The 27,060-nt window shown below is 40.0% G+C and overlaps 1 protein-coding gene across 4 annotated transcripts in view; it reads left to right on the top strand.

Moving 5' to 3' along the window:
* Window positions 1–6,336: 6,336 nt before the first annotated feature.
* ehmt1b (euchromatic histone-lysine N-methyltransferase 1b) overlaps window positions 6,337–27,060 on the top strand; it is a 38,181-nt gene continuing 17,457 nt past the window's right edge. Inside the window, exons 1-2 of one of the 4 annotated variants that reach the window (XM_052103898.1) lie at window positions 6,337–6,428; window positions 26,877–26,964. In XM_052103898.1, the coding sequence (XP_051959858.1) occupies window positions 6,408–6,428; window positions 26,877–26,964 (109 nt within the window). In that variant the 5' untranslated portion in view covers window positions 6,337–6,407. Of the gene's footprint in view, window positions 6,429–10,607; window positions 10,698–14,277; window positions 14,341–24,812; window positions 24,909–26,876; window positions 26,965–27,060 lie in introns of those variants that run through there. The other 3 variants (XM_052103901.1, XM_052103899.1, XM_052103900.1) reach the window with 3 other exon arrangements.

Here is a 27,060-nt window from a genome sequence, read left to right as displayed (position 1 = left end):
TTTATTTATTTAATTATTTATTGTTTATTTGAATAGGGACAGATACAAAAAAAAATTCAGAAAATGAATTAATAAAAGTTTGAAATACTAATGTAGAAGTAGTACTTATTATTTATTGGAAAGTTTGCCAATGGATAAATCGGCTAATCCCAAAAATATGCATTAGATTAATCGGAAAAATAATCGTTAGATTAGTCGACTAATCGAAGAAATAATCGATAGATTAATCAACAACAAAAATAATCATTAGATGCAGCCCTAGTTCCCTCCTCTCAGGGAACCGAGGTTACGTTAGTAACAGAGTCGTTCCCTCTCGAGAGGTCTCTCCTATTGCGTAAGTAGCTTACGCTATGGGAACACCATGCAAAACGCCGTGCGTGCTGACTTCGCACTATAAAGCCAGAGGCAGATGCCTGAGCCTTAAAGCAAAGTGATTATTCAACGAGCCGGCCAACGGCGAGCTATATAATGGGATAATACAGAGCGCCTTTGCCCCAAGGTGGCCCATGGTGGGGCGCTCATTGTAAAAACATAAGCACATATCTTATGTACTGATTTTTTTACTTACTGATATGCATAAAAAACCCTCTAAGTCAGTCAGAGACGGACCTTGTAAGGGAGGAGATAATGCTCAGCAAATACATACTCCAGTTCATACTACATTCAGGCTGATAGAATGTTGGAATGCCATGAGGGGACCTGTAGGTTATAAAACCTGATAAATGTCGAAGGCGAGGCCCAGCCTGCCGCCGCACAAATATCTTCAATGGGTATCCCACTCGACCACGCCCACGAGGAGGCCATGCTCCTCGTAGAGTGAGCTCTGACGCCTAAGGGGCATTGAAGGCCCTTGGCTTCATAAGCCAGCGCTATAGCATCCACTATCCAGCGCGATATTCTTTGCTTTGAAACTGCGAGACCTTTAGTGCGGCCGCCAAAGCATACGAATAATAGTTCCGTCTGTCTGAACGGGGCAGAACGTTCCAAATATACTCTGAGCGCCCTGACCGGGCAGAGTAAATTAGCGTCGCTTTCGTCTGCTGGAGACGATAGCGCTGCCAGAGATATAACCTGTACTCTGAAGGGTGTGGAGAGCACTTTAGGAATATACCCGTGCTTTGGCCTAAGGACAAATCTGCAGTCGTTAGGTACAAATTCCAGGCAAGCAGCTTGATGACAGCGCGTGCAGGTCGCCCACTCTCTTGACTGAGGCGAAGCCAGCAAGAGCGCAGTTTTGAGCGAGAGCTGTTTAAGGTGCACGGTTCGGAGAGGTTCGAACGGGGCACTCTTGAGTGCGTCCAGGACCGTGGCCAGGTCCCAGATCGGCACCGAGGGGGGGCGAGGAGGGTTCATCCTCCTAGCGCCTCTTAGGAAACGAATGATTAGGTCGTTTTTCCCTAATGAGCGTCCCTTGTCAGGATTGTGTGACGCCGCTATGGCAGCCACATAGACTTTGAGCGTGGAAGGTGTGCGGCCCGCCTCCAGCAGCTCTTGCAAGAAGGCGAGTACACTTGGTATCTCGCACGATTTGGGGTTCAAGCTCTTGGTATCACACCAGTCACTGAACACTTTCCACTTTTGGGCATATAAGCGCCTCGTAGAGGGCGCTCGCGCCTCAGTGATGGTTCTCAACACTCCACTGGGGAGGTTCTCGGGAACCCGTTGAGGGGCCATGCATGAAGGGCCCACAGATCGGGGCGGGGATGAAGAATCATCCCGTTGGCCTGCCTGAGGAGGTCCAGCCTCAACGGAATCGGCCATGGGGCAGATTGCATCATCTGCATCAGTTCTGGAAACCACATCTGGTTCTTTCAGAGTGGGGCTACCAGGAGCACTGCACATTTCACTTCCCTGATCCGACTGATGACCTGAGGTAGCATCGCGATCGGGGAAAAAGCATACAAGGGGCAGTTCGGCCAGACTTGGGAGAGTGCGTCCGTGCTTTTTGAGAGAAAAAAGAGGGCAGTGCGCATTTTCCCTGGAGGCGAAGAGGTCGACCTCTGCCTCGCCAAAGTTTTGCCATAACCACTGAGCCCTCAGGGGGTGGAGAGACCATTCCCCTGGGAGAACTTTGTCTCTGGACAGCATGTCCGCTCCCTGGTTCAGGACGCCTGGCACATGCGCTGCTCTCAGCGAGCGCAGGTTGTGCTGTGACCATAAGATGAGCTCCCTGGCCATAGAGTGCAGGGAGCTCGACCTGAGTCCACCCTGGCGATTTATATACGATACTACCGTCATGTTGTCCGTTCGGACCAGGACGTGTTCGTTTTTCAGGTACGGAAGCAGGGCTCTGAGAGCCAAGGCGACCGCTTTCATTTCCAGACAGTTTATATGTAGGCACTTTTCCGGGTTTGACCAAAAACCGGAGACAGGCCTGCCCTCGTAAAGGGCCCCCCATCCTATTTTGGAGGCATCTGTCGTGATCATTTTTCTCCGTGTGTTCACGCCCAGACTCACGCCAGTTTGATACCAGTCGACGGCTTTCCAGGGCGTCAGGGCTTTTATACAGCCGTGATTCGCTCTGATGAAAAAGTGGCCTGAGCGCCACGCGTCAGTGGGGACACGGCTCTTGAGCCAGCGTTGGAGAGGACGCATGTGCAACAATCCTAGCTGGAGTACAGCTGATGCCGAGGCCATGAGACCGAGCATTCTTTGAAATCGTTTGACGGGGGCGCGCGCGCCCTTTCTGAATGATGTTGCAAGGCGTCGAATAGAGAGCGCGCGCTCTGATGAGAGGCACGCTGTCATCTGCACTGAGTCTAGCACTATTCCCAGAAGAGATATTCTGGCTGGGGGATAGCACGCTCTTTGCAAAATTAATTCTCAGACCCAGGCATTCTAGATGGCTGATAATCCAAGATCTGTGCGTCGTTAACTGACCCTCTGATTGTGCTATGATTAGCCAATCGTCGAGGTAATTCAGTATTCGCACTCCCGCTGTCTCAGGGGAAAGTGCCGCGTCCATACATTTCGTGGAATGTACGGGGGCCAATGATAGGCCGAATGGTAGTACTGTGTACTGGTATGACTGTCCCTCGAAAGCTGAATCTCAGAAAAGGCCTGTGATGAGGCGCTATCGGAATGTGAAAGTAAGCGTCTTTCAAATCCACTGATAGAAACCAACCCCCGGGGCGAACTTGCGTGAGGATATGTTTGGTTGTTAACATTCTGAACGAGCGAATCATAAAAGCTTTGTTCAGATGTCTGAGATCTAGGATGGGGCGGAGGCCACCGTCCTTTTCCGGGACGAGAAAATAGCGGCTGTAAAAACCCGCCTCGCTCATAGAGGGAGGAACAGTTTCTATAGCGCCCTTCTCTATCAGTTCGAGCACCTCGGTGCGTAGAACATGTGACACATCTTTCCTCACTTTCGTCTCGACCACCGCTGAAAAGCGGGGTGGTCTCGTGAGCTGAATTGAAGTGAGTAACCGTGTTTTATTATGTTCAAAACCCATTTTGGCATGTCGGGATTTTTTCCCAGGCTTTTGCTCGCACAGATATGGGCTGAATGTTGGCTGGGGGCATGTCGCAGTGACGTATGGGCCCCACCGGCAAATTGCCTTGTGCTAACACTGAGTTTACAGCTCCCAGAGGCGCAGGTGCGCGCTGAGCAGCCGTGTTGAGTGCCGAGTGCAGGGGTGCGTGTGAGCTTACAGGCACGCATGCTATCTCCGTAATGCTCGCGATCGTGAGCTGGAGAAATGTTTGAAACTGTATAGACAGTGTTTACAGGTGGGGTGCATACATTGTAATAGGCACGCCGCCACTTTCATAAAGCTTCCCGCTCTTAGCGGGGAGTTTCTTGGCTCACGCGTCACATCTGTGATGCTCGCGACATGAGCCAGAGAATTGTTTGAAACTGTATGGGCAGCGCTTATGGGTGGGGGTGCATATACTGTAGTAGGCACGCGCGCCACTTACATAAAGCCTCCGCTCAGCGGCGGGTGTTTTTGGTCATGCATACAGTGTTTGTAACTGTGGGAGTGCGCACTTTAGTGTGGACACGTGACCCCTTAGTGACACAGGCAGAAAATGTGCTAACACTGAGCTTACAGCTCTCAGAGGCGCGGGTGCACGCTGAGCAGCTTTGTTGAGTGCAGGGGTGCGTGTGAGATTACAGGCATGCGCGCTATCTCCGTAATGCTCGCAGCAAGAGCCGGAGAAATGTTTGAAACGACAGTGTTTACGGGTGGGGGTGCATACATTGTAATAGGCACGCGCGCCACTTCCATAAAGCCTCCCGCTAGCGGCGGGGTTTTTGGCCATGCATAAAGTGTTTTTTCTTGTGCGGCTCGAACAGAGGGGACGGCAGCACGGTGGTAGCAGGCTCGTTCGCGGCGAAGGCGGTGAAGCGAGCGCGTGGTTCGTTGAGGCCCATGGAGTCACATTCGGGGCATCCGCCTCGAGTGAAAGCAGCTTCTGCGTGGTCAGGTCCCAGGCAGCGAGTGCAGACAATGTGATGGTCCCTGTCAGGAAGAAGGCCTCTGCACGAGGCGCAGGTCGAAGGCATTTGGAACAACGCCTCGAATTTGCTCTTTTACTAAATACAAAAAGTGTCGCAAAGGCTGAACACTTGCAAAGTAGCTTGGTAAAAGGATATAGTGATCGCGCCGGATGGCGTAGCAGAAGGCTTCGAAGGCGGCTGAAGGCGCCGGCGTCCTCTTAGCAGTCCTGCTGTAGGCTTGTCAACGGCAGGCGAAAGACTCCAACAATCCGGAGGATCCAGCGAAGAGGAGGTCTTCGCTGAAGGTGATTAAATCTAAAGGAACTCGTATGACAGGGTGCCCATTATATAGTCTGGCTATGCTAATTTCGGCGGGCTCTGAGCGCGCGAACGCGAGGCGCGCGCCCATTGGTCGCGCGTTCAGAGTCGCCCCGTCATTGGTTCGAGCAGTTGCCGCAGCACAGCCAATGACCGAGCTGCCTCGCTCATTACTGTCTGCTGTGCAGCTGCAATGCGTTTTACATAAAGACTTCAATATTTCTCGAGAAACGGAGTTTTCCCATAGCGTAAACAACTTACGCAATAGGAGAGACTTCTCGATAGGGAACTACGTGTTTTCTCGTTATAACGAGTCAGCTATGTCATAAAACGACGTGTTTTCTCGTTAGGCTATAACGAATCAGTTATGTAATAAAAACGACATATTTTCTCGAAACGACTCAGTTATGTCATATAACACCATATTTTCTCGTAATAACGATTAGCCTACCGGTAGTTGTAATAAAACGGACATTTTCTTGTAATAGATGTAGGCCTAGTTGTCACAAACATTTTCTCGTAATAACGAGTTGTCATAAAAACGACATCTTTTCTTGTAATAAGTTAGTAATGTCAAAAAAAACGACATATTTCCTCATAATAACGAGTCAATTATGTCATAAAAACTATATTTTCTCATTAAACGAGTCAGTTATGTCATAAAACGACGTATTTTCTCGTAATAACGAGTCAGTTATGTCATAAAACGACGTATTTTCTCGTAATAACTAGTCAGCCATGTCATAAAAACGACATATTTTCTCGTAATAACGAATCAGTTATGTCTTAAAAACGACATATTTTATAAATAATCAGTTAGTTGATTTGTAAAACGTCATCATCTGTCATTTTAGCGAGATGTGTTGAGCATGTGACAATGAACTGTCCCATTCCACCTTTGCTTAGAGTACAGTGTAAGCTACTCAGCGGTAAATTAATCCTTAAAATATTGAAAATGTTTTATTTTGTAAAAATGTTTAAAGTCAGCAGGGATTTTTCTCCTTAATCGCAAGTTTTCAGAGGAAAATATTCAAAAATGAAGCTGGACAAGGCTTGTTTCTGAACTGTGTCTGCAGGCCAAGATATTTCGCAAAAAGGACAAGAATAGTAATTATTTTATATTGAATTTAATATAATTAATCCAATTACAATACTATTTGAATAGACTTTAGGTATAACCCTTGCGAGTTTTGCCAAACATTCATACATAAACCCATCTACTGTCAGTTTTTAAGTGAAATAACATATTTAGGTTAAGACTAAACTTAATTTCATTATTATTATAACAGAGTGCCGTTTTTATGACACACTTATCTTGTTGTACGAGAAAAGATGTTGTTTTTATTAAATCACTTTCTCGTTATTACGAGAAAAGATTACGTTTTTACGACATAATTGAGTGAAAAAAATTATAATACGTACGTGGCAGTATGCGCCACTGTTCATATGTGGTCAGGATTAGTTGAACAAATCGACTGATTTAAAATAAACACGGTACAATAAATCCGAAGGTTTGGAGAAGTCAGTGCCCTCTGGTACCTCCATATGTATAACAAACAATGGCGTGCCACTTTTACTCCAAAAAACTGAAAGAAAGCGAATCAGTGACGTTTTCGCAAGGGGCGGAGTCTCGGGCTGAGGAGCCATGGCTTCAATGAAAACTGAGGTAAGCGCGGAGAAACGTTTCCACATTGTAACTTTTTTAACCATTGTAATTCCGCTGTTTCGAATAGTTTGGCTTATTAACTGATTGACAGACCGTTTGAGGTATCCTGAGCAGCCGGTCTAATCTTGAAGCGACCGTCTTAGTGCTCGTTTTGTCACTGCTTTTTCAAAGAGCCCGCCTGACGGTCCGTTTCAGTATAAAAACTCGCTGCTTTTTGAGCGCGTGAAGCTTTGTGAGGGAAAAAGATGGGGCGGCCTCCCCTGCACTAGGGGACCGCTGTGGCCCAGAAACCTGGATAAAGTATGCCTGTGCTGTTTGTGAACGTTAATGTAATTGGTGATATACTGGTTCCAGGGCCCCGGTATTATCGTGCTTCAGATGATGCAGCTGCATGTTTATTGTAAATACAGTGTCAATGCACATCTATAAGCGAACAAACAAACACTTTTTCCAAAGACACACAACTGCTTTTCCTTGATGTTTAAGAATATTTCAGCAATATCAGTAGTTTGCTGGGTCTGACATGCATGAAGCCATGGCTAAGAGCTAGTTGGTGCTGTCAACATTAGTGTTGTGCGATGAATCTGAAGTTATTTGTTATGATAGTTTAATGATTTCAGCCCTAGTTATATTCTCTGCATATTGTACTCGGCCAATGTGTTATGCCAGCCTGTGAAGTCATGCTCAGCTCCCGGAATAGCTGGTAGTACTGCTTCGGTTAGGAATTAGGGATGTTATGATGTCTGTATGACTGAAATATTGAATATATGGCATAGTATTGAATGCATTGCCGTTGTGGAGGTGGCAGAGAGGATATGCATGTCTTTAGTGATTTTCAGGATTTATAATTTTGCATACTATATGGAGCACTATTAAGAAATCAGAAATGACATGTTTGTCCACAGGAAAGAACCTGCACTATATAACAGACAGGGGGAGCCCTGTGATTGGGACTTTTTTGGTTTTCACTACAATATATGCCAGTGTATCTTGCTGGCAGGTATAAGGAAAAGTACATAATAAATACATGTAAATGACATTCGGCGGTGTGTACAGCTTCATAGGTGGAAAATGTTTCTGTGTAACACATCAAACCCATTGGCTGCTCAAACTGATTGGCCAATGTAGAGGCTTTTCATTGTAGTGATCTTGTGTTGAATATTTACTAATAATGAGTGCAAAATCAAGCCATGCTTGGATGTGGAACTTTCAGACTCCCAACATACACAACCTGTCACAAGTTTGAAGACACTTACTCATTCTTTATTATTACTATTTTCCACATTTTAGAATAAAAGTAACATCATCAAAACTATGAAATTACGCATATGGAAGTATGGAAATTATGTACTGAAAAAAAAATCTGGCCTGATTTTATATTTTAACTTCAAAGTAGCTATGCTTTGTCAGTATTATAGATCTGCACACTATGAGCAGCCAACATTGGAAGCTTTATAAAGAATCCAACTTGTCCATTAGCCCTTTAAGATCTGAGGGTGTTTTTAAAGAATAACTATTTCAGTGGCATTCCAAAAATTAAAGGCTTGTTAAAAAAGGGAGGATCAAGTGTTTGGTGTCATTTAAAGAAAGATTTCCAAATGTTTTAATGATATAGATTAAGATAAATTCTGACACAAGTTTAACAGAAAGCAGGTGTCTCAAGATGCTTTTTAAATTTCTGTTTAATTAGACACAGCATCTAAAAAACAGCGCTCCTGCACAAGATGCTGAATAAACAAAACAAAGACGTTCGTCTAGCGCACTTTTACATGGATGGTTGCAAAAGTGTTTGGTGTGAACAGCCCCTTACAGTTGGTGGAGGTACTTGGCCGTTGTGTCTTGCTCTCTTAATAAGCTTTTCTCAGATTAAGCAATTTGTTGTTTTAAACACGTTGTCAGGAAAGGAGTTCAACTTGAAATGTGTTTCTGTTTCGAGATCCTTGCGCTTGGTTCCAGTCTGTTGTGTTCCATCTGTTTGAACAGCCCCTTCCTTGCCTGGGCTCATAGTCTCTGCCGCTTCACCACCGAGTTCAGCCGAATACCACTGCTATCTGGGAATATTGCTACACTACATACACTGTAATTAATAAATACAATATGGTATTTCGCTGTTATTATGAAGTTTGAGTCAGGGGTAGTATACTGTGGCATCAGCAAATACACTATGACCTCATGAGAGGTCCCCTACTTTTGTGCTAAGAAACATATGATTGAAGATTATAGACTCTAGTAATGTATGTTTTTTCTTTCTTATATTTTTTACAAGTCATCTTTCTTCTTGTCATCTCATCATGGTATGTTGCTTGCCTGTTTCTAATCTGGATACACTTTGTTCCTTTACCAGATGAATGTCATTGAATGCCATTGACATTGAATGTTGACTGCAAAACTTCATTCTTGTTCATAAAAATACAGTGTTTCCTACCCTTGGGCCAGACTGTTTTTCCAGAAGGCCATTGTTCTAAGGAACATTGTTAAAAATTAATCTTCAGTGCAAACATCAATATAACTACAATCTGATTGTTCATCCAACATGATCACATGGGAAGGCGGTATGCTGTTTCCAAACGTTCCAGCCTCTGACATCGGCTGAGTAACTGACAAGCCCCATCCATTAAAATATTTTTGCATTCGTTCAGTAGTATTTACCTTCTCCTGTGGTAAGATGTGTTGTGTCAGCAGGGTTGGAATTTTGGTAAGCACAGACCAAGTTTAGCTTAAGAAAATTAGCCTACTGTTTCCAAATTCCCTGTGAGATCAGTCTGATTCATTAAACTTGCTAGCAAGTCTGGTAAACGGCTTCTTTAAAAACTAACTAAAGAAAGATTTTGCTTACATTGTAGCAGTTCTACTTTTGGTTCCAGTTTATTTGTGCAGTTAGGCCTGTTGAGATTATTAAATAACCATCTAATTGAGGTCATTTGAGATAACATGATTATTGTGCACTTCATATTCCAATCACATTTTAATGCACAAATAAGGTAATTTTAAGCTAATTTATAAATGCCATTAACAGCGCATTTGTATTTCATTAGTTGAACTCGAGTATCACTGAGCCACACCCCGGACGTCAACCTGAGCAGCTCCTCTCCGGAAGATTGTGTGAAGCATTTTTCAAACTCTCTGAAGCACGCAGTCAGTAGAGGCTTGCACCAAACTCCCGCGAAAATATAAATGAACAAAGATAGAAAAAAAGACTTTGATAATGAAACCAAAGCACTCCGACTTCACTTTAAACATGTAATGGCAAATATTTCTGGTCATATAATGAATGGGTTTATATACGCTTTGTTAATGACACACTGTTTTAGAATTAATCGCTAAAACCGATGTATCGGCCTACCTCCTGATTGTAATAGACATTACTTACATATAATGGAGTTTGTCACAACCACATAGAAACAGTACTTGCAAATGTATTCTGGTTTTAACCTTTGTACATATTGTCAAAAATAAGATGATATATTGTTTGCTTACCCCTTATTTTGCAGAAATAAAAGGTCACAACATTTTGCCCTGTCATAGAAATGGCCCAGCTCCTACTGATTGCTATTAAATGCCAAGTAATCATTATTGTCCATCTTCAAATTCTAGACTTTTAAGCATCCCTGATTTCCAAAATTCTTTTGACATTAAACATGCAGAGCCAATACAGATTATACACTAAATATGTCAGATGTGGGTAGCCTGTCGTGATAGACATTTTTTTGTTGTCAGCCCTGGCACAGAATTCATTTCAAGAAGGTTTTTTTCCGTTAAAACAACAGAAATGCCAACACATATGGATTGAAATTGGTCTGTTGTGTTTTAAATATATATATATATATATATATACTATGTTTAATATGTCTAGGTGTACATGCTTTAGTGTAAGTGTTTTGTTACATTACAACCCCTAAAAACATTGGCATAGAAAACATGTTGTTTATGCATTGCTTCTCATTTCAGACAGAAACCTTTGAAAAACCACAAATGGTTAGATTAAGAAGCAGTACAAGCTTTTAAAGAGACCAAAAGAGGCCATTGACTAGCCAGATCCTGTTCCATGAAATGGCTGCAGTGTTGTTTTTCTGCTCTTCCTTCTTCATGAAGAACAGTAAAGCTCCATCTGAGCATGCTCATTGTGGGCCATGTCAGAGCTTTTTTTTTTCCAGAGAGCTGGTCATGTGACCTGTGCGCAGGGATGGTGCATGTGCGGGAAGATTGCTAGTTGAAGTGTGTATATTTGTTTCCTCCTCCCCCATAAATGGAGACAACTGCTTAAGTCAGGTACAACCATGTTTGTTGGAGGGTTTACCCTCTGATAAAACAGGATTATTTCTATCTCCATTTTTGCTTTTGTGGTCTAGGAACAAGCATTGCCCAGATATATGGCTGGTTCCTCTGGTCCGCTTGAATGTGTTTTGAAAGAAATGGACTCAGTGCCTTTTGTTTGCTTTGCAGCTTGGAAAATATATTTTTTTATTCCAATATAGGTTTTTTGACCTGGCATATTGGAGATGATCTGATTAATCTATCATCTTATTGGTATACTGATTGAGTCCCAGGATTTGAAGCAAAGTACTGCTGGAAACTGCACAGGAGCTGCAAACTACATGCACCACACTGCGGTCATCCCAAATCTGGCAGACTAAGGCAATTTCCTGGATTTTTTTTTTAGGACATTGGGTGTTGCTATATCCCAAAACCCAAAGTGGTGAACCTTTTTCTAGGTCGCATTTTCTAGGTCTGTTAGCCCGACTTCCCCAAACTATAACTGGTACAATTTTAGTCAGAGTAAATCATTTACAGGAAATTTGAAAAAGATTAGTTATTGTTTTAGTTATACTGAAATCAAACTTTTAAAGTGTGTGTAAAAGTACTGACTCAACTGCTAGATAAACCTGTAGCTCTGCATCTCTTCACTTTGCAAATGAAACAGCCTTAGTGTTTAAGTGTCCAGTGCAAGTTCCCCTCAAGTTTTAGTCAAGGACATGCATTTAATAGGTGGTTTACTACAAATTGTTTGCAATTGTGTTCAATGGCCGGAAAGAAAAACTTGTAGGCTGAGTGTGTCTTTGAGCAACCAAGCAGAGCCGATTATGCAGGCTTGATGTTTTTTCCTGATAGCTGAGTGCTGACATCAGTTGGCTATAATCAGTTCTGAAAAACATAGACTGCTACTTCTGCAGTTGGAACTGAATACCAAGGGTTGTGCTGTAGATTCTAGTGAGGTGAACACAAAGATCGCTCTGCATTTGTAGAAAGCTCCTTTGCATGCCTGGAACCATCTGGATTCATTTTCAGAAAACGTGAATCTGCATGTGTGTTGGTGTGTCGTATGGCCATTTGTTTCATAGCATCTTGATGAAATGATAAAAACGAAGCTGTTTAAAGAGACTTCCACAGAACGGACAGGGCATCCAGGAAGGATTGTGTATAACCACACACTTTCAGATCCTTCTCCCTTTTTCTCTAATCCTTTCTTTTCTCTCTTTCACCTTCTCTCTTTTGTTTTTGTTTCTGTCTCACCTTCCCTGTGAAGGGAAAGCAGAGAAGGTTACTAAAGCCACGTTTTTCCTCAACATTGAATCAAATCTTGGGCAGTATTATCTGGCTCTTAATCTGCTAAACATGGATTCTTGGATATCAGTTTCTCTGACTCTCAGCAGTGTCATTTTCCCTGCTGGTACGAGGTAAAATGGCATCAAGAAACTCCTCTATGCATGCTACACAGGTTTCTTGTGTAGCTCCATGTGATGTCAAGAGTGTAATTTCTTTGGCAGAATGACAAATCCTTCCTCCTGCCAAGGTTACAAGACAAGGCCTCAAAGTGTCACTGGGAAAATTATTAAAAACCAAAAACGTACATTTTAGGATCTCTTTCATGGCATTAAAATTATGCTTCTCGTGCATTGTTTATAGTCTTGGGATGGAATTTAATTATAACATCAGACTGTAATCGATTTAGGAAAGATCTGTTAGGGTTGTGGAAGACTGTAGACTGAATCAGATATACAAGTATACACATCTCATTAGAACTATGAAATATACGTTAGGATTTTCTCCTCAATAAAAATACTTGTGAACACTATGGGATTCTGAGAGCAAATCTAATGCCACAGAGTGACATTATATGAACTGATTAGGCTTCTAGCTTTGTATTGCTCTGTAGAATGGAAATAAAGATTACTGTTCTATAAATATAAGGTTATTCAGGTCGTTGTTTTATTTATTCACCATTTAGAAGTGAAATATTACAGTATTAGGGGGAAATATTAGGTTTACTGTAATGGACAATAATGGAGTCTCTACTTCCTACTTTTTGATGTAGACTCCCTAATCCTACATATTCAAAATAGACTTAATTCCATTTTTGTTGGAAAGAGCTGTCTGTAATGACCATCATTTCTATAGTTTTGTCTCAAGCAGGTGTTTTTTTTTTTTTTATATTAGGCCTACAAATCTGCTACCGATGGAAATTGTGCTCTTGTAACTATTGGGGAATATTGCTATTTCTCAAGTGTCTTTTCAGTAAGCTGTCATTTTACCTTTATGAATGTGTTTTGATTTTATTTCATTTTGCTCAAGTGCCACGTCCTTTATTGAATGTCATGAGCTTTACTAGGATTCCAATTTTGAATACAGAGAAATTGAAGCTGATTCTTGAAGATTGTATCCAACCTTCAATCTTTTTGAGGAATGGTTACTTCCATTTAAGGAATATTCCAGGTTCAATGCAAGTTAAGCTCAGTAGACAGAATTTATGGTATAGCAAAATGTTTATTACCACAAAAATGTATTTCGACTTTCGCAATGTAGTCCCTCCTTTTCTTAAAAAAATAAAATAAAATCTGGGTTACAGTGAAACACTTACAATGGAAGTGAAAGTGTCCAATCCATAAATGTTAAAAAAGTATAGCTACAAGATATAAACAATTTACATGTTAACTTGATTTAAGTGTGATAAAATTGTTTACAAACCTTTGCTGTGAAGTTGTATCAAATTTGAAAACTTTGTAGACATTATGATGTAACACTCTAAACCCTAAAACTACCATAAAAATGACAATTTACACCACTTACAGCTCAAATAATATACAAGTTTTAACAGAAGAATTCACGTTAGTTTATTTTCTACCGATTTCTTCTCTCTCCAACTGGCCCCATTCACTTCCATTGTAAGTGCCTCACTGTAACCTAAATTTTTGCTTTTGTTTTTAATGAAAAGGAGGGAAATATAGTCAAAGTCTATATTTCAAAATCAGAATAGTATTTAAATATTTTTTTTTTTGTGATAATCAACATTATGCCACAAATACAATAGATTAAATTGAACTTGTATTGAACCCGGAATATTCAGATTTCTGTATCCAACTGAAATGTTGGATTAAAAGACTGTAATTAATATATATATATACACATACCAAAAAGCTTGTTTTCGACAGATTGGATTTGTCAGTCTATTTCTAGCACCAACATTAAGAAATATTTTTATCAAAGCGACTGGATTGCCCATGGCTTCTCTAGGCCTTGTGTCTCTGGTGACAGCCCTGCCCTACTAAGAGACTCAATGGAGATGAAGACCTCTAGAGACAAGAAAAGATTAAGGATAGCGCACAGTCTTGCTCCTGTTCCTGTGGTAGATAGCAGAGCCTCATGTTCCTGGAGCTTCACCATACCTTCCTTTTTCCCAGCTATGAAATGGCTGCCTGAATTCATTGGTGCCCTGCTCTAAGGAGAGAAAAAAATGAAATTTGAACTGACTGAGCATGCTCAGTGTGAGGTTTAGCTAGATCGACCAACAGAGGGAGCCTCTAGGTCACTTGATCAACAAACCGGTTGAATGCTTGCATGCAGGAGGAGAAGAGAAAAGAGGAGCAGTCAGCTCGAAGCTCTTTCACCCTCAACGGAGGCCATCGTTTGAAAGCAGGTATGATACCGATGGTGGAGCGTCTTTTACAGGAAGATCCTTTGGTTCTCCTTCATGCTGGTTCTATTTCATTTGAGGCACATCGTCTTGATTCCTTGTATTTTTGTCATTGCTTTCTCATTTTGCCATTCATGTTTAGCCCATTGAGGGCCACCCTGCTGATGTTCAGAGGAGAGGAATACTTTTTAAAAATGACTGAAAAATGGTACCCAGTCTGCATCTTAAGCTTTGAGCCAGTGCTGTAGTTAACGGCCTGCGATCAAGCCATCTCATCTTAAACAAGAGCATGCAGTGTCAAAATCGAAGCGCTCAACATTTGCTGTTCCTTCCTTCACAGAGGACTGATTCAACATTTACAATCATGAGGCATGAATGTCGAAAGCAGTCTCGTCTGTATAAGAATCCAGAGGATTATCAGTGTCGGTGGTCAGATGGTTGTTTCTTGCGCTTGTTATTGGTTTGTAGAGAAACCCTAGGCCAGGGAAGAGGAGTGATCTCTGAATTCTGGACAGCAAACAAGTGGTGGTGCATTTTTAAATGCTTATCCCATTTTGTTTGGTCTCCTTTTCCAACTTGTTCCTCTTGACCTTTCTTTTGATTGTACTTCAATCTGCCTGATTCATCTTCTTTATGGTCTTAATTGGGAGTATTTTATAGGCCTCTGTAAAGAGAGATGACTTTGCAAACGTCTCAATATTAGTCTACATTTGGAATGGAATACTAGCATTCAGCTTACTGAATACTGATGTGCAAAATACACATACTGTATACTGCCTACTATTGTTTTTAAATAGTATATGATTCAGTATATGAATTATGCAGATGGTAGTGAGCTACATTGAGTGCCTTTACATAGACTATCTTGCTTAATTTACTGACAACATGTAAATAAAAATTCTAAAATGGTTTCCAATCGGCACACACCAGATTTCGTGTTGCATGTCTTTATCTTTAATGCCGAAGGCTTATACATTGTGTGCAAGAATTGTACGCATAAATCTTTGTTGTGACATCAAAACCCAAAAAAATACCTAAACCTAAAAAAATATTTTCTGAACATGTTTTTTTGCGTCATTAGAGTTTTTTTTTAAATATACGCTGATTTTTGTCCCAGCGTATTGGTGTGCATGTAAACATGCTCACAGTCCTATGACTTCATCTCATTGCATTTCTAATTCAGCAAATGGGGTTCAGTTACTATCTCGGAAATACATATATTTATTTTGCATTTGTTATTTTAAAATAACAATATATAATGAGGATATTACTTCCAGTTTATTTGTCACTCTGGAAATGGGAGGTCGAGCACATTGCAAAGTGGGATACAGTATTTCTTGCCCATTTTTTGGATTATGTCATAGGACATTTATAGGAATGTCGTAAAATATCAATATATTGATTATTACTGATATGCTTTTGAGGGATCGATATATATTTACATAAGCTGACATTTAAATTAGCACAAAGCACAATATCTGTGCTTTCCAATTCACTGTCAATTGGCCTTCGGTTTAATTTAGTCTAGTTTAATAGCATTTGGAGACCACAAGGGGGTGATTTAACATATAATGAATCTGATCGCGGGAATGACAAGGCACAGGTATCATTGTCACACAAGACACGTCGATGTGGGAGGTGAAAGTCCTAACTATTTGTGGATCTAGTCACCATACACAAGTTACAAATGTTTTTGCACTTCAAAACGGTGATGAGTTTACAGGTTAGTGTATGAAATTAGTTTAACCACACAAACTGAACTATTAGAAATGGCTACTTTTATGCAATTTCTCTGTATGTAGCTTTGAATAGCTTTCATTGAAGCTCATTGAAGTCAAACCAGAAAAAGGCATACTTATGGCTTATGTGTAGGCTATATGAAAGATTCTTAAGGTACGTACACACAGCCAGCGACTTTGTCGCTGCAGGTCGCCAGTGGCTGGCGGTGAAGTCGCTAGTGGGTGTTCCCACTACTGGTTGCCTAGTAACATTTATAAATGACATTCACGGATGTCATTCCATTGCTGTTGACAGCGAATCTCTTTTCTTGCCACTAAAAACAAACATTTTGGAGGGAAAAGACTAAATCTAAATGGAATCAGTACATAAAATGCTATATATCAAAGATTAATGAGAAACAAGGCGTGCTGTTTGCCATAGCGGCTGTTTATCTGCGGCGAAAATGCAAATGCCGGTCTGTCTGGGTCCACAAAATCCCCGCGATCTCAGATACACCTTTCCACGCAGTATTTTTCTTAAAAATGTCCTTGTACGTGGGAAGAGACATATCATAGAGCACTGGAAAATTTCTAACAGCAAGAATTAGCCTTTCATCCATCTTTCCGTTACTGCAGGAGCTAAGAGAGAGAGAAGGATCACGTGATGTGGGCGTGTCCAGCGACACGTGATGTGGGCGTGTCCGGCGTGTCCAGCGTGTCTCAACTTTGCCGTGTCGCTGGACACGCCCACATCTAGTCGCCAATGGTCGCGACAGCTCCTGTCGCCGGAAGTTGCTGTGCTCTCATTGAAAATGAATGGGATGGAGTCGCTGTCGCGCGCAGTGTATACGCACCTTTATACACAATATATCATCAAGTGATGGATAAAGTCAATAATTTGTCCTTTGATAATGATTTGGGTCGAAGTTAATGGAAAACTATGCGAGTTGCACTCTGTGGTGTTGCAGATTTTGGCGCTTTTGATAGATACCGAGTGACGGTGTGTGTACCTCCATAGAAAATAATTGTTTCTAATTTTAGAATGCGGCAGGCCGTCCACCAGTCGCATCCAGTGTGTGACCCCCTTTAAGTTACCCTGTCGCTTACAGTTTAGCATAGTTTTGTTGAGAAAGATGTATGAGACAAATGCTAATGTGCAATGAGCAGCCCTGTTTATTTCTGAAAAAAGGCGATATATGGCGATATAATCATAGATATCAGTTATTTTATGAATAAGGATGAAAAAAGGCATGAAAAGGCATCAATCCCAAGCCTAGTCATCTGGGTGCATAGTATACAAACTGGAATATATGTAGCCATTTTGCTATCCACATCACGATTAGATACTTATCACAATATGTCACGATTAAATGTCACGATTTAAATATATCACGATGCATCACAAAACCATCATTGAATTGTGACTGAAACTGCGCGAGAGAGCTTGTCCTTGAGAAAAATATTGAATCTGCTGCTTCTTTATTAAACTGTAGTAGATCAATAAAATACTGACTATATCGATACAATTTCGCAATATAGTGATATATGTTTGTGTTCGTACAGCCATATGCTGCAGAAATTGTAGTATGCTAGTTTACAATTCTGAACATAGCAATAGTGTTCAGAGCAATACAAGATTGCAGCCTGATGTGATATCGTAGGCTGCCAATAACAGGAGGCTGGATGGCCTTCTTATTCAAGGCTATTTGAAACTATCCAGTTAAAGAGAGGCTTAAGCAAGAAACGGGTTCTGTAACAAAACTGATTACACAGTTTGGTGGTTTATCTTTACTGCTGCAAGACCTGCGTAGACCACTAAAAGAATGTGGCCTTAGTATTACTTTACATACTTTCTATGGTTTTCCCAGGCATTTTAATTTCTTCCAAATGTGGACTAAGAATGTTTGGTGTTACACATATTGTGGCTGCTTTCATGTGACATTGCTTTGGATCATATTTTAATTTTGAATTGCTGTGTTTTTCATGTATTGGGCTTATGCCATTCTTTGTTTATTTTGCTAATTTATTTTGTTGAATTGGGGACAGGGCTGTTATTGGTCACACTACCCTGAGCTTAAGCTTATTTCTTGGTTTCCTCATTGATTGCTATTTATGTATGTGAGTCACAGTTACATCTGATGAACTGAACATTCAGTTTAGCTCTGATGGTTTGCTACACATGTAATCAGATATTAAACTATGAAGGTTTGAATCATGTCTACTAGCGCTCTCATATTTTGTGTATCCTCTTTACATCACCGTTACATTATGAGCTCAGCGTAAAATTTGTGTAGAAGCTACAAACAAATGCATCTGTTAGGAATGTTTGGTACACCCAATCTGTTAAAAAATACCTGTTTTGATGGGTTTTGTTGTTTTGGAAATTTACTTTGACTGCACATTGATCTTTGCTGCCCATCCTTATGACACAACTAGGGATGCACTGATCCGATACCTGGATCGGTATCGGGTCCAATATTGATGTTTTTAAACATATCGGGTATTGGTCTGACAAGCCCGATCCAAATCCGATACTGTGTGTTAATCATGTTCATTACTGTCAAGCTCCAAAAATTACATAAAAGAACCATAAAAACACCATTATAGTTGTTCATTTGACTCAAGCATTTTATTCAAAGCTATGTGCGATAGCCCTGTGAATCGCAATTTCTGTGATTCTTTAATAAGTAAATAGTATTTTATATTTATAGTAATATACAGTAGTATATGCACGCGCAGTGGTAGTATGTTAGTGAGTGGTGCTTCTCTGTTGACACACGTAAGCACACGTAGCCCTGGGTGATTCACTCATGGCTATTTTTAGCCTTCATGCGGTGCACAATATTTGAGCGCTACTATTGCCATCATTATTATTTGTTTACAATTTACAAGTTGAAAAAAGGTTCCAAAAAATAACTGTGTGAATGAAAAGTGAACTGATGTCTTACAACTAAATTGAACAAAAAAAGAGATCTGAATCATTTAAAGTCCAGATGCAAGTTGAAACATAAAAAAAAAAAAAAAAAAAAAAAAGGCAAAAATAAAACAGTGGTTTCTTTTATACTTGAAGACTGGAATTACTGTTAATTTTGCTGCTACGTTATCCAGTATACTAGTTAATAATAAAGTGTCTCTCAATAAGCTACACATGTATATTGAAATTATGTGTAGTTAGAGGTTTGTGTTTCTTTACATATTAAAGAGTACTCCCAATTAATTCTACAAAATAATGTAAAGATATTCTAAACTGATTATGCAAAAAAACAACAACACTGGTATCTGCTTGGGATCAGTATCTGCTGATACTGAGATTTCCGATATCGGAATCTGATCGGAATAAAAAAGTGGTATCGGTGGAACCCTCATTGTGACAGGGCTCCAGACTAAAACAAATTATATAGGAGCCATTGTCTCCTAAAATGAAACATTAAGGAGCCAAATGGCTGTTTTTAGTCACCAAATCACAGAATTGCTCCATTTAGATTGCTGTTCAGAAACAAGATAGAAAGCCGAAGAAAATTATGACAGATGATAACCCATTAATCGAAGGGTTAATAAACAGAATATATTGTTGAGAACATAAGTTTGCATTCCCTTTTGTCTCAAATGTTCACACAACCTTTCATAATTTATACAGATACAAGATTGTTTTATTTAATACTGCTCTTCACAATCCACATTACAGATAATTACATAAAATATAGTATGTATATAGTAGTGTGTTGCCTTCTTAAGCATAATTTTTTGTAATTGTATATTTATTTTTTTAAAATATTGCCTTAGTCTTTCTTTACGTATACCGGATGGCCCAGACACAAAGACTACAAGATTGCAAATTGAAAGAAATTCCAGATGCAGTTTATTGTGCTACTCCAATCCCAATCAATAATTAACAGAAAAAGTGGTACACAATATGGGACTTTTTAATTTAAAAAAAAAAAAGTCTGAAATACACATGGGACTCTTCTGCACTCCCAGATGTGAGGACACTGATGGCTTATTCGCTGAGAAAGTAAATCTAATTCAAACCGCTAACCTGAGCTCCTGAGGTCAAACCCTCATTTCTTTTCGGGTGATTCATGAAAAAGACCCGGTTCAAAAGAGTCATTTGTTCACGACTCATTTGTTCATTTGTTCACGGATTGTTGTTGTGTGTAGCGTGCTCGTCAGAAACGGAACAGGTGAAAAGTGGCTCAAGACACACTGGTGCGTGCTCTATACATGTATTCAATAACTCAAAAGATGATATCTGACGAAACTGCATATGAACGCACACAAACCCGGCTGTCGCCAATGGAGAGTAGATGTTAAATTATTGTTGCAATCAATTATTTTTGTCGCACTTGCAACCATTTTAGTCATAATCTGGAGCCCTGCATAATGTACACTGGCGGCCAAAAGTTTTGGAAAATGTACAGATTTTGCTGTTTCGGAAGGAAATTGGTACTTTAATTCACCAAAGTTGCATTCAACTTATCACAAAGTATAGTCAGGAATACTGATGTAAAAAAAACAGCACCATCACTATTTAAAAAGTAATTTTTGATCAAATCTAGACAGGCTCCATTTCCAGCAGCCATCACTCCAACACCTTATCCTTGAGTATTCATGTTAAATTGTTAATTTGGTACTAGAAAATCAATTGCCATTATATCAAACACAGTTGAAAGCTATTTGGATCATTAAATGAAGCTTAACATTATCTTTGTGTTTGTTTTGCCACAGTATGCATTTTGGAGGAATGAAGGCTATAAAATGCTTGAAATTGCCAAAATAAAACTGAAGATTTCATACAAAGGTGTACACTATACAAAGACAAAGGACAACTGGCTCTAGTTTGAGAAATAGTTGCCTCACATGTCCTCAGCTGACAGCTTCATTGAATTCTACCTGCTCAACACCTGCTCAGTTTCATGTACAACAGTAAAGCGAAGACTCAGGGGTGCAGGTCTTATGGGAAGAATTGCAAAAATTGCTAAATGTTTGCGTGATGTAACACACCTGCATCTCGACGAAGTGGGAGTTGGAGATTTCAGCACAAGTTTCCTAGTTAGAAGTCCGACATAAAGTGTCATTCCATTGCACTTTCCCCAGTTGAATGGTTGAATGGAACACTTCATGAATCATAACAGCAACAACAATACGGAGCATTGAGGCTTTCCCCACAGGAGCGAACACTTGGACACACATGCACACACACCAGGTGTGTGGCAGTGGACTCAATGCGCTGAAGCAGCGCATATACAGCAGGTGAGGTTTTCAAACAGTTAGACAGAGCGCAACTAAATGGAACAGACTGCTTAGCGTCTTCAAAACTCGCATATTAAAAATGTGACGTTATGGCATCGCCTGATAAGCCAAACATGATTTGAAATTAGACAGTTCTAAAAAAAAAAAATGGTGCGCACCTATTAAGATTACTACGATAACCTGAAGGAAGAACAGACAGATGCGTGTTGTGCACATTCATTGAGTTGGACAGACACTGACAACGCGCTGACAGACAGGACCAAAAATACGTTGACGCAAAATATGCGCGTCGATTCGTCAGACCCAAAACAAAGATGGCGGCGCCGGACAGTAGTAGCAACACGAGTGGCTCCTCAGACTATCAGAAGTGCAAGGCGGCACGCACTCGTTCCTCTAAAGTATGGGAATTATTTAATTTAAAAGGAAACAATTCCGTGATATGTCATCTTTGCAAAATAGAGATGGCCTTCCATTCTAGCACCACGGCAATGCACCAGCACCTGAAGAGGCGCCACCCGGCACGCACGTACGCGCGCGCCCACACACACTCACACACACACACACACACACACACACACACACACACACACACACACACACACAGAGTATTCTTAAGGTGAAAGGAAAGTGTCAGAGTGTAAGTTGTTATTTGCATGTGAATGAAGATGCTTTTTTTCAGTAAGCTAGGCCTATGTTCAACATAAATGTTGAATTCTGAATGTTTATTTTCATTATTTATTTTTTGTTGGAAAAGCACTTTCTGTATTAGCTTAAAGCCCCCAAGTTTACAATAGTTACTGTATTCATTCAATAGCTCTAAGAAAGGGTGGCTGGGTGATCTTTTTATTTTTTTATTGAATGCTAGACATCAAGTTGTTATTTTAATCTGAAAGAAGAATTACAAGATGCGCTTTTTTCAGTAAGCTAGGCCTATGTGTTTTCAAGGTTTTATTGAATGCTACCTCTGACTAAGAATGCATTACTTTGCACTTGTATAGTCTTTTATTTTGGAATTTTAAGAGCAATAAACATATATGGCAATGTTAAGGAATTCATGTTTTTTCATTCAGATATGTAAATCAACATGTATAAATTGCTGTTAGTCAATTAATGGGGAGATAATCGAATCAAAATCGAATCGGACTGAAAAAATTAATCGTTAGATTAATCGATGCATCGAAAATATAATCGCTAGATTAATCGTTTAAAAAATAATCGTTTATCCCAGCCCTACCAAGCAGGTAACATTTAATAAAGTCTCAACTTTCAAATTTGGTCAGTCAAAGAAAATTTTAACCGTAAATAGGCCTACTATTTTGTGGCTCTTTAATGTGCCGTGACAGATTGCCTCAGTTAAAGCTGAATCGTTAGATTAATCGATGCATCGGAAAAAAAAAATCGCTAAATTAATCGTTAAAAAAATTATCGTTTATCCCAGCCCTACAAAATATGATGCCTTATATTTTGATTATGCAGTCGTTTGTACATTTTTTTACAGATTATTTTATAGCAGCCTATAATAATGAATAGACGATACACTGGAACAACAAGACGCAATCCAGCAGCCAAAGACGTTTGTCAGACATGTTATTATATAGAATTATGTACACGTCATTGCCCCCAAGTACTCGAGTAGACTAAATGACCAAAATGCCCATCCCTAATTTCTGCTGAGGTGAACAAAATGGTAGGCCCAATGCAGCCTCAGTTTTCTGTTCATGGATGACGGAAGTGGAACCCAGCGTGGTCTTCTGCTGTTGTAGCCCATCCGTCTCAAAGTTCGGCATGTTCTGCGTTCTGAGATGCTATTCTGCTCACTACAATTGTACAGAGGATTTATCTGAGTTAATGTAGCCTCTCTGTCAGCTCAAACCAGTCTGGCCATTCTCTTTTGACCACTCTCATCAACAAGTTGTTTTCACCCACATAACTGACACTCAGTGATCGTTTTTTGTTTTTCGCACCATTCTCTATACACTCTACTGACTGTTGTGTATGAAAATCCCAGGAGATCAGCAGTTCCAGAAATACTCAAACCAGCCCATCTGGCACTAATAATAATGTCACGTGCTGCCACACAATTGGCTGATTAGATAATCGCATGAATAAGTAGATGTACTGGTGTACCTTATAAAGTGGCCAGTGAGTGTAAATAAATGTGAGTGCACATATAATTTATTGTTACATTAAAATTGGTTATTTTATGTAGATTCAGTTCTTGATCATAGATTAAGTCTAGATTTTTTTAATAAGAGTAGATTGGTTTAAATGTTGGTCTCTATCACCAATCTCCCAAATCACAACACAGTGCCCCTTACCTAGTAGAAAAGATTCCCCTGTTTGGCTCATTGTATCGGTAAACAGTCTGGTTACAACATCCCTGCACCTGTTTGACCTGTAGGGGAAGGGCCAGGCCATCCACATTCAAATATTTTTATCTCAATGAGAGGAACATGAGAGCTGATATCTTTTTGTAATATCTGAGATCCACTTCAGCTGGTGTGCTTTAAAAGTGTTTTGGTAGAGAATCAATCAGTGGCGATTGTTTTATATATGTTCTCTGAATCTGAAAGTCTAAAGGTAGTGAGATGATTTCTTCATGTCCTCTGCCTTCAAACTAGGCCTATACTGAATTTCTTCTGATTTTCTGGTCTTTACTCTCTACTAACAGAAAGTACATTCTACTTTGAACACCAGACAGTATTATGTCTGTCCATGATTAATGGACCATTAAAGTAACCACCACTGTGTGATTTTGAAAAAACAATTTATAAAATGTTTATATTTGACCATCCTGTCAAAAAAAAAAAAAGAATATAACTGACATTACCATCTTTTCATATTTGACTCCCTGTCTTCCTAAAAATAAATGTGTAGCATTAATTTTTTCAAACCAGTCAAACCTGTTTTGAAATGTCAGAATATCTTTTGCATCAGTTCATCTCTCCATTTCTGAACACCTTTCCTTTTACATCAAGAAAACAAGGATCTAATTTCCAAAGAGTTCCAGACAAGCACAAACTGGTTGACAAACAAGGGTTTGCTTATGATCTTTTTAAATAAAACCATAAAAAAAAAATAATAATAATAATAAATCGGAAGCACACAACTTCAAATATGTTTGGTAATCACCAATGTCTGACTAACCTTGCAATAAGTGAATTCAGCTCTATCTTTGTTAGACAGAACCTCCTCAGTAAAGGTCATGGTTGACCTCAGAGTTAAACAACAAAGACTAAATTGATAAGCCGTGATGAGCTCTTTGTAGTTTCGGTGGGGCAGATCTTGCCAGGTTTGGTCAGGGAAAGGGGGGACTCTTATTATGAAGTGGCTCCCCTGGTGGCAAATGGGAGAAACAGAAAGACAGACGACCTCCTTTGTTGCAAGAGCAGCTCCAACGAGTGGCAGACATTTTCTGAGCATGCTGCGGAAGGCAGCCTGTGCATCTGCCAATCAGATGAGGTCTGGGGATCGAGGCTGGGTGGGGGAGGGGACAAACTGGAGGGGAAGAAAGCTTGGATTTGCTTGTAATTACTACACCTTCTGACCTACCTCTTTAGAGCCTAGCTGCAGAGAATTACTCCAGTAGTTTTAGGCTGGCATGTGAGTGAGAGAGACTTTTGCTATGACTTGATGTACTACTTCAACTGCATGGCTTGAAGACATTTGTCTCTGCTTCCTAAAGGAAAAAAATACACAAATCTATCTCATCACTTCTTGCATTACTGTTTGCTTTCTATCCAGTGTTTATTTTTAACATGCATTGCATTGACAAGGGTTTAGGGCAAACAGGAATTCTTGATGTAGCAATGGTTGGCTTGGTTGCAGCTTGCATGCAGGTTTCTCTTGGCTACCTGGGTTTGATAGATGTGGTAGTAAGTTGAGTATTAACGCAAAGGATTATGCATGATCTGAGGTTAATTTCCAGGCCAAAGTGTGCTTGATGTTTCTTGTCTGACAGCATGGGATACAGTGAATCTCTGAGCTTGACTAAGACTGTTCACTGTCAATCTCGTTTCCTTCACATTCCACTTGGAAAAGTGAGATCTGAGCATTGAAGACTCTTTCTAGAGTTCTGTGTGCTTTGTGAAACAAAGATGAGGTGCATCTGAATATTTCAGCATGATATTTTAGGTTTTAAAGGTTTGTTTAGCTGTTCAGTATTCCGACAGTCATGGAAAACCTGGAAAAGTCAGAGAATTTCGAAATGGGGCTTTCCTGCAGGTTTGGAGAAGTCATGGAAATTTCTTATTATTAAGTTTTTAAGTTACGTTGTGCTCTAATGTATTGAATCTCTAAAAATTGCTTTTTGTGACTGCAGTTTCAATAAAATATATATATTTTTAAATCATAATTGCAATCAACTGGGAAAAGTAATAGGAAATAGGGGTTTATGCTCATAACTATGGAAAATCTGCTTATTTGAAAAATCTGATAACGCAAGAAGACCGTGTTTACATAAGATTTGAAATCATTGGGTAATTCTGAACTTTTGATGTCAACAACACTTGCGGATATTGAATAAGCCAGTTTAATTCCCTTTAAAGGCATTTACATACAGAGAGAAATCTGGGTAATGGGCAAAGATCTATCTGTGTCATTCGGTTTATGCTTAAACTGTTTATGACAATACCCCGTTGAAGGAAAACCATTTAAGGCGTTTACTTGACACCACACGTCATTTTGAGGCCTGTTTTGTGTGAGTCTTCAAGCATGGACCGATATGTCTTTGGTTAAAGTCTCTCTTGTTTCTTTTTGTAAAAGAAACTCCTCACAGAAACAAGGATTTCTTTCTATTGGTTTGTTGTGCTTCACTTACCTTAGCAGGAGAGAAGCTCCACATGGGCTTCATCAGTCTCTGAATTAGCCTAGGGGAGAGAACAGCTGGGGCTGTCTACTTCTAATGGACCAGTAGCCGAGAACGAAAGTAGCAGACTCAAGCAAAAGACAGACAAAGAAGAAGAGAGGGAAACTCAACATAAAAGTGACAATTAAGGAGTGAAAGCAACAGCATACTGAGTTTAGGCATTTACTGTATTTGTTCTTCCTGTTCATTCTGTTTTGGTATTTATTACATTATCAGTGTTTAAGTCTCAGTTAATTTCAGGATGGTACATTGCAAGAGACGGCTGGTATATTTTCTAGAACGACTGAACCTTTGGCGCTGTGGTTAAGTTTCTCTCATTTCCAAGGGGTGACTCCATGTTTTGTTTCTCCATGTTTTCTTGTCCCTGTCAGAAAAATCAAGATTTTTTTTTTACATGGATTGTCAAGATGCCAGTGTCCGTAATGATTGTCAGTTCTTTTGAGAAACCGTGGGTCATTTATTTTGTTTCAAAAGAGTATTTGTCTTCCTTTCATTCACATTAACTACAAACATTCATTGTTGAAGACAGGTTGTTCTTGCCATCAGACTGGCTTGGACTATGTGAAGTTTTTGTGAATTGTGTTCAGGCACTCTCCATTGTCTTTGTGCAGAATTAGATCTATTTATTCTGTAAAAGTAATAGTTTGCATAACATGCTAAGGAATGGAAACCTAATGACTTAATTGTTGTGTTCATGTTTTCAGCTCTCCAGTTTGGCCAATGGGAGTTCGGGCCAGAGGGAATCCATGAAGTCTGAGGGCATAAAAGTGTCTCGAAGTGATGAAGATGAGGGTAAATATTAAATATATGCATATGGCATGTTATTTTAATACATCCAAGTGAGAGACACAAACAGTAATACAATTGTAATAAATAACTGGATGAGCC

This window comes from Xyrauchen texanus, chromosome 34 (genome assembly GCF_025860055.1).
Source record: "Xyrauchen texanus isolate HMW12.3.18 chromosome 34, RBS_HiC_50CHRs, whole genome shotgun sequence".
Lineage (NCBI taxonomy): Eukaryota > Metazoa > Chordata > Actinopteri > Cypriniformes > Catostomidae > Xyrauchen > Xyrauchen texanus.
Note: the sequence above shows the minus strand (reverse complement) of the source record. Positions and strands in the feature narration are given on the sequence as shown.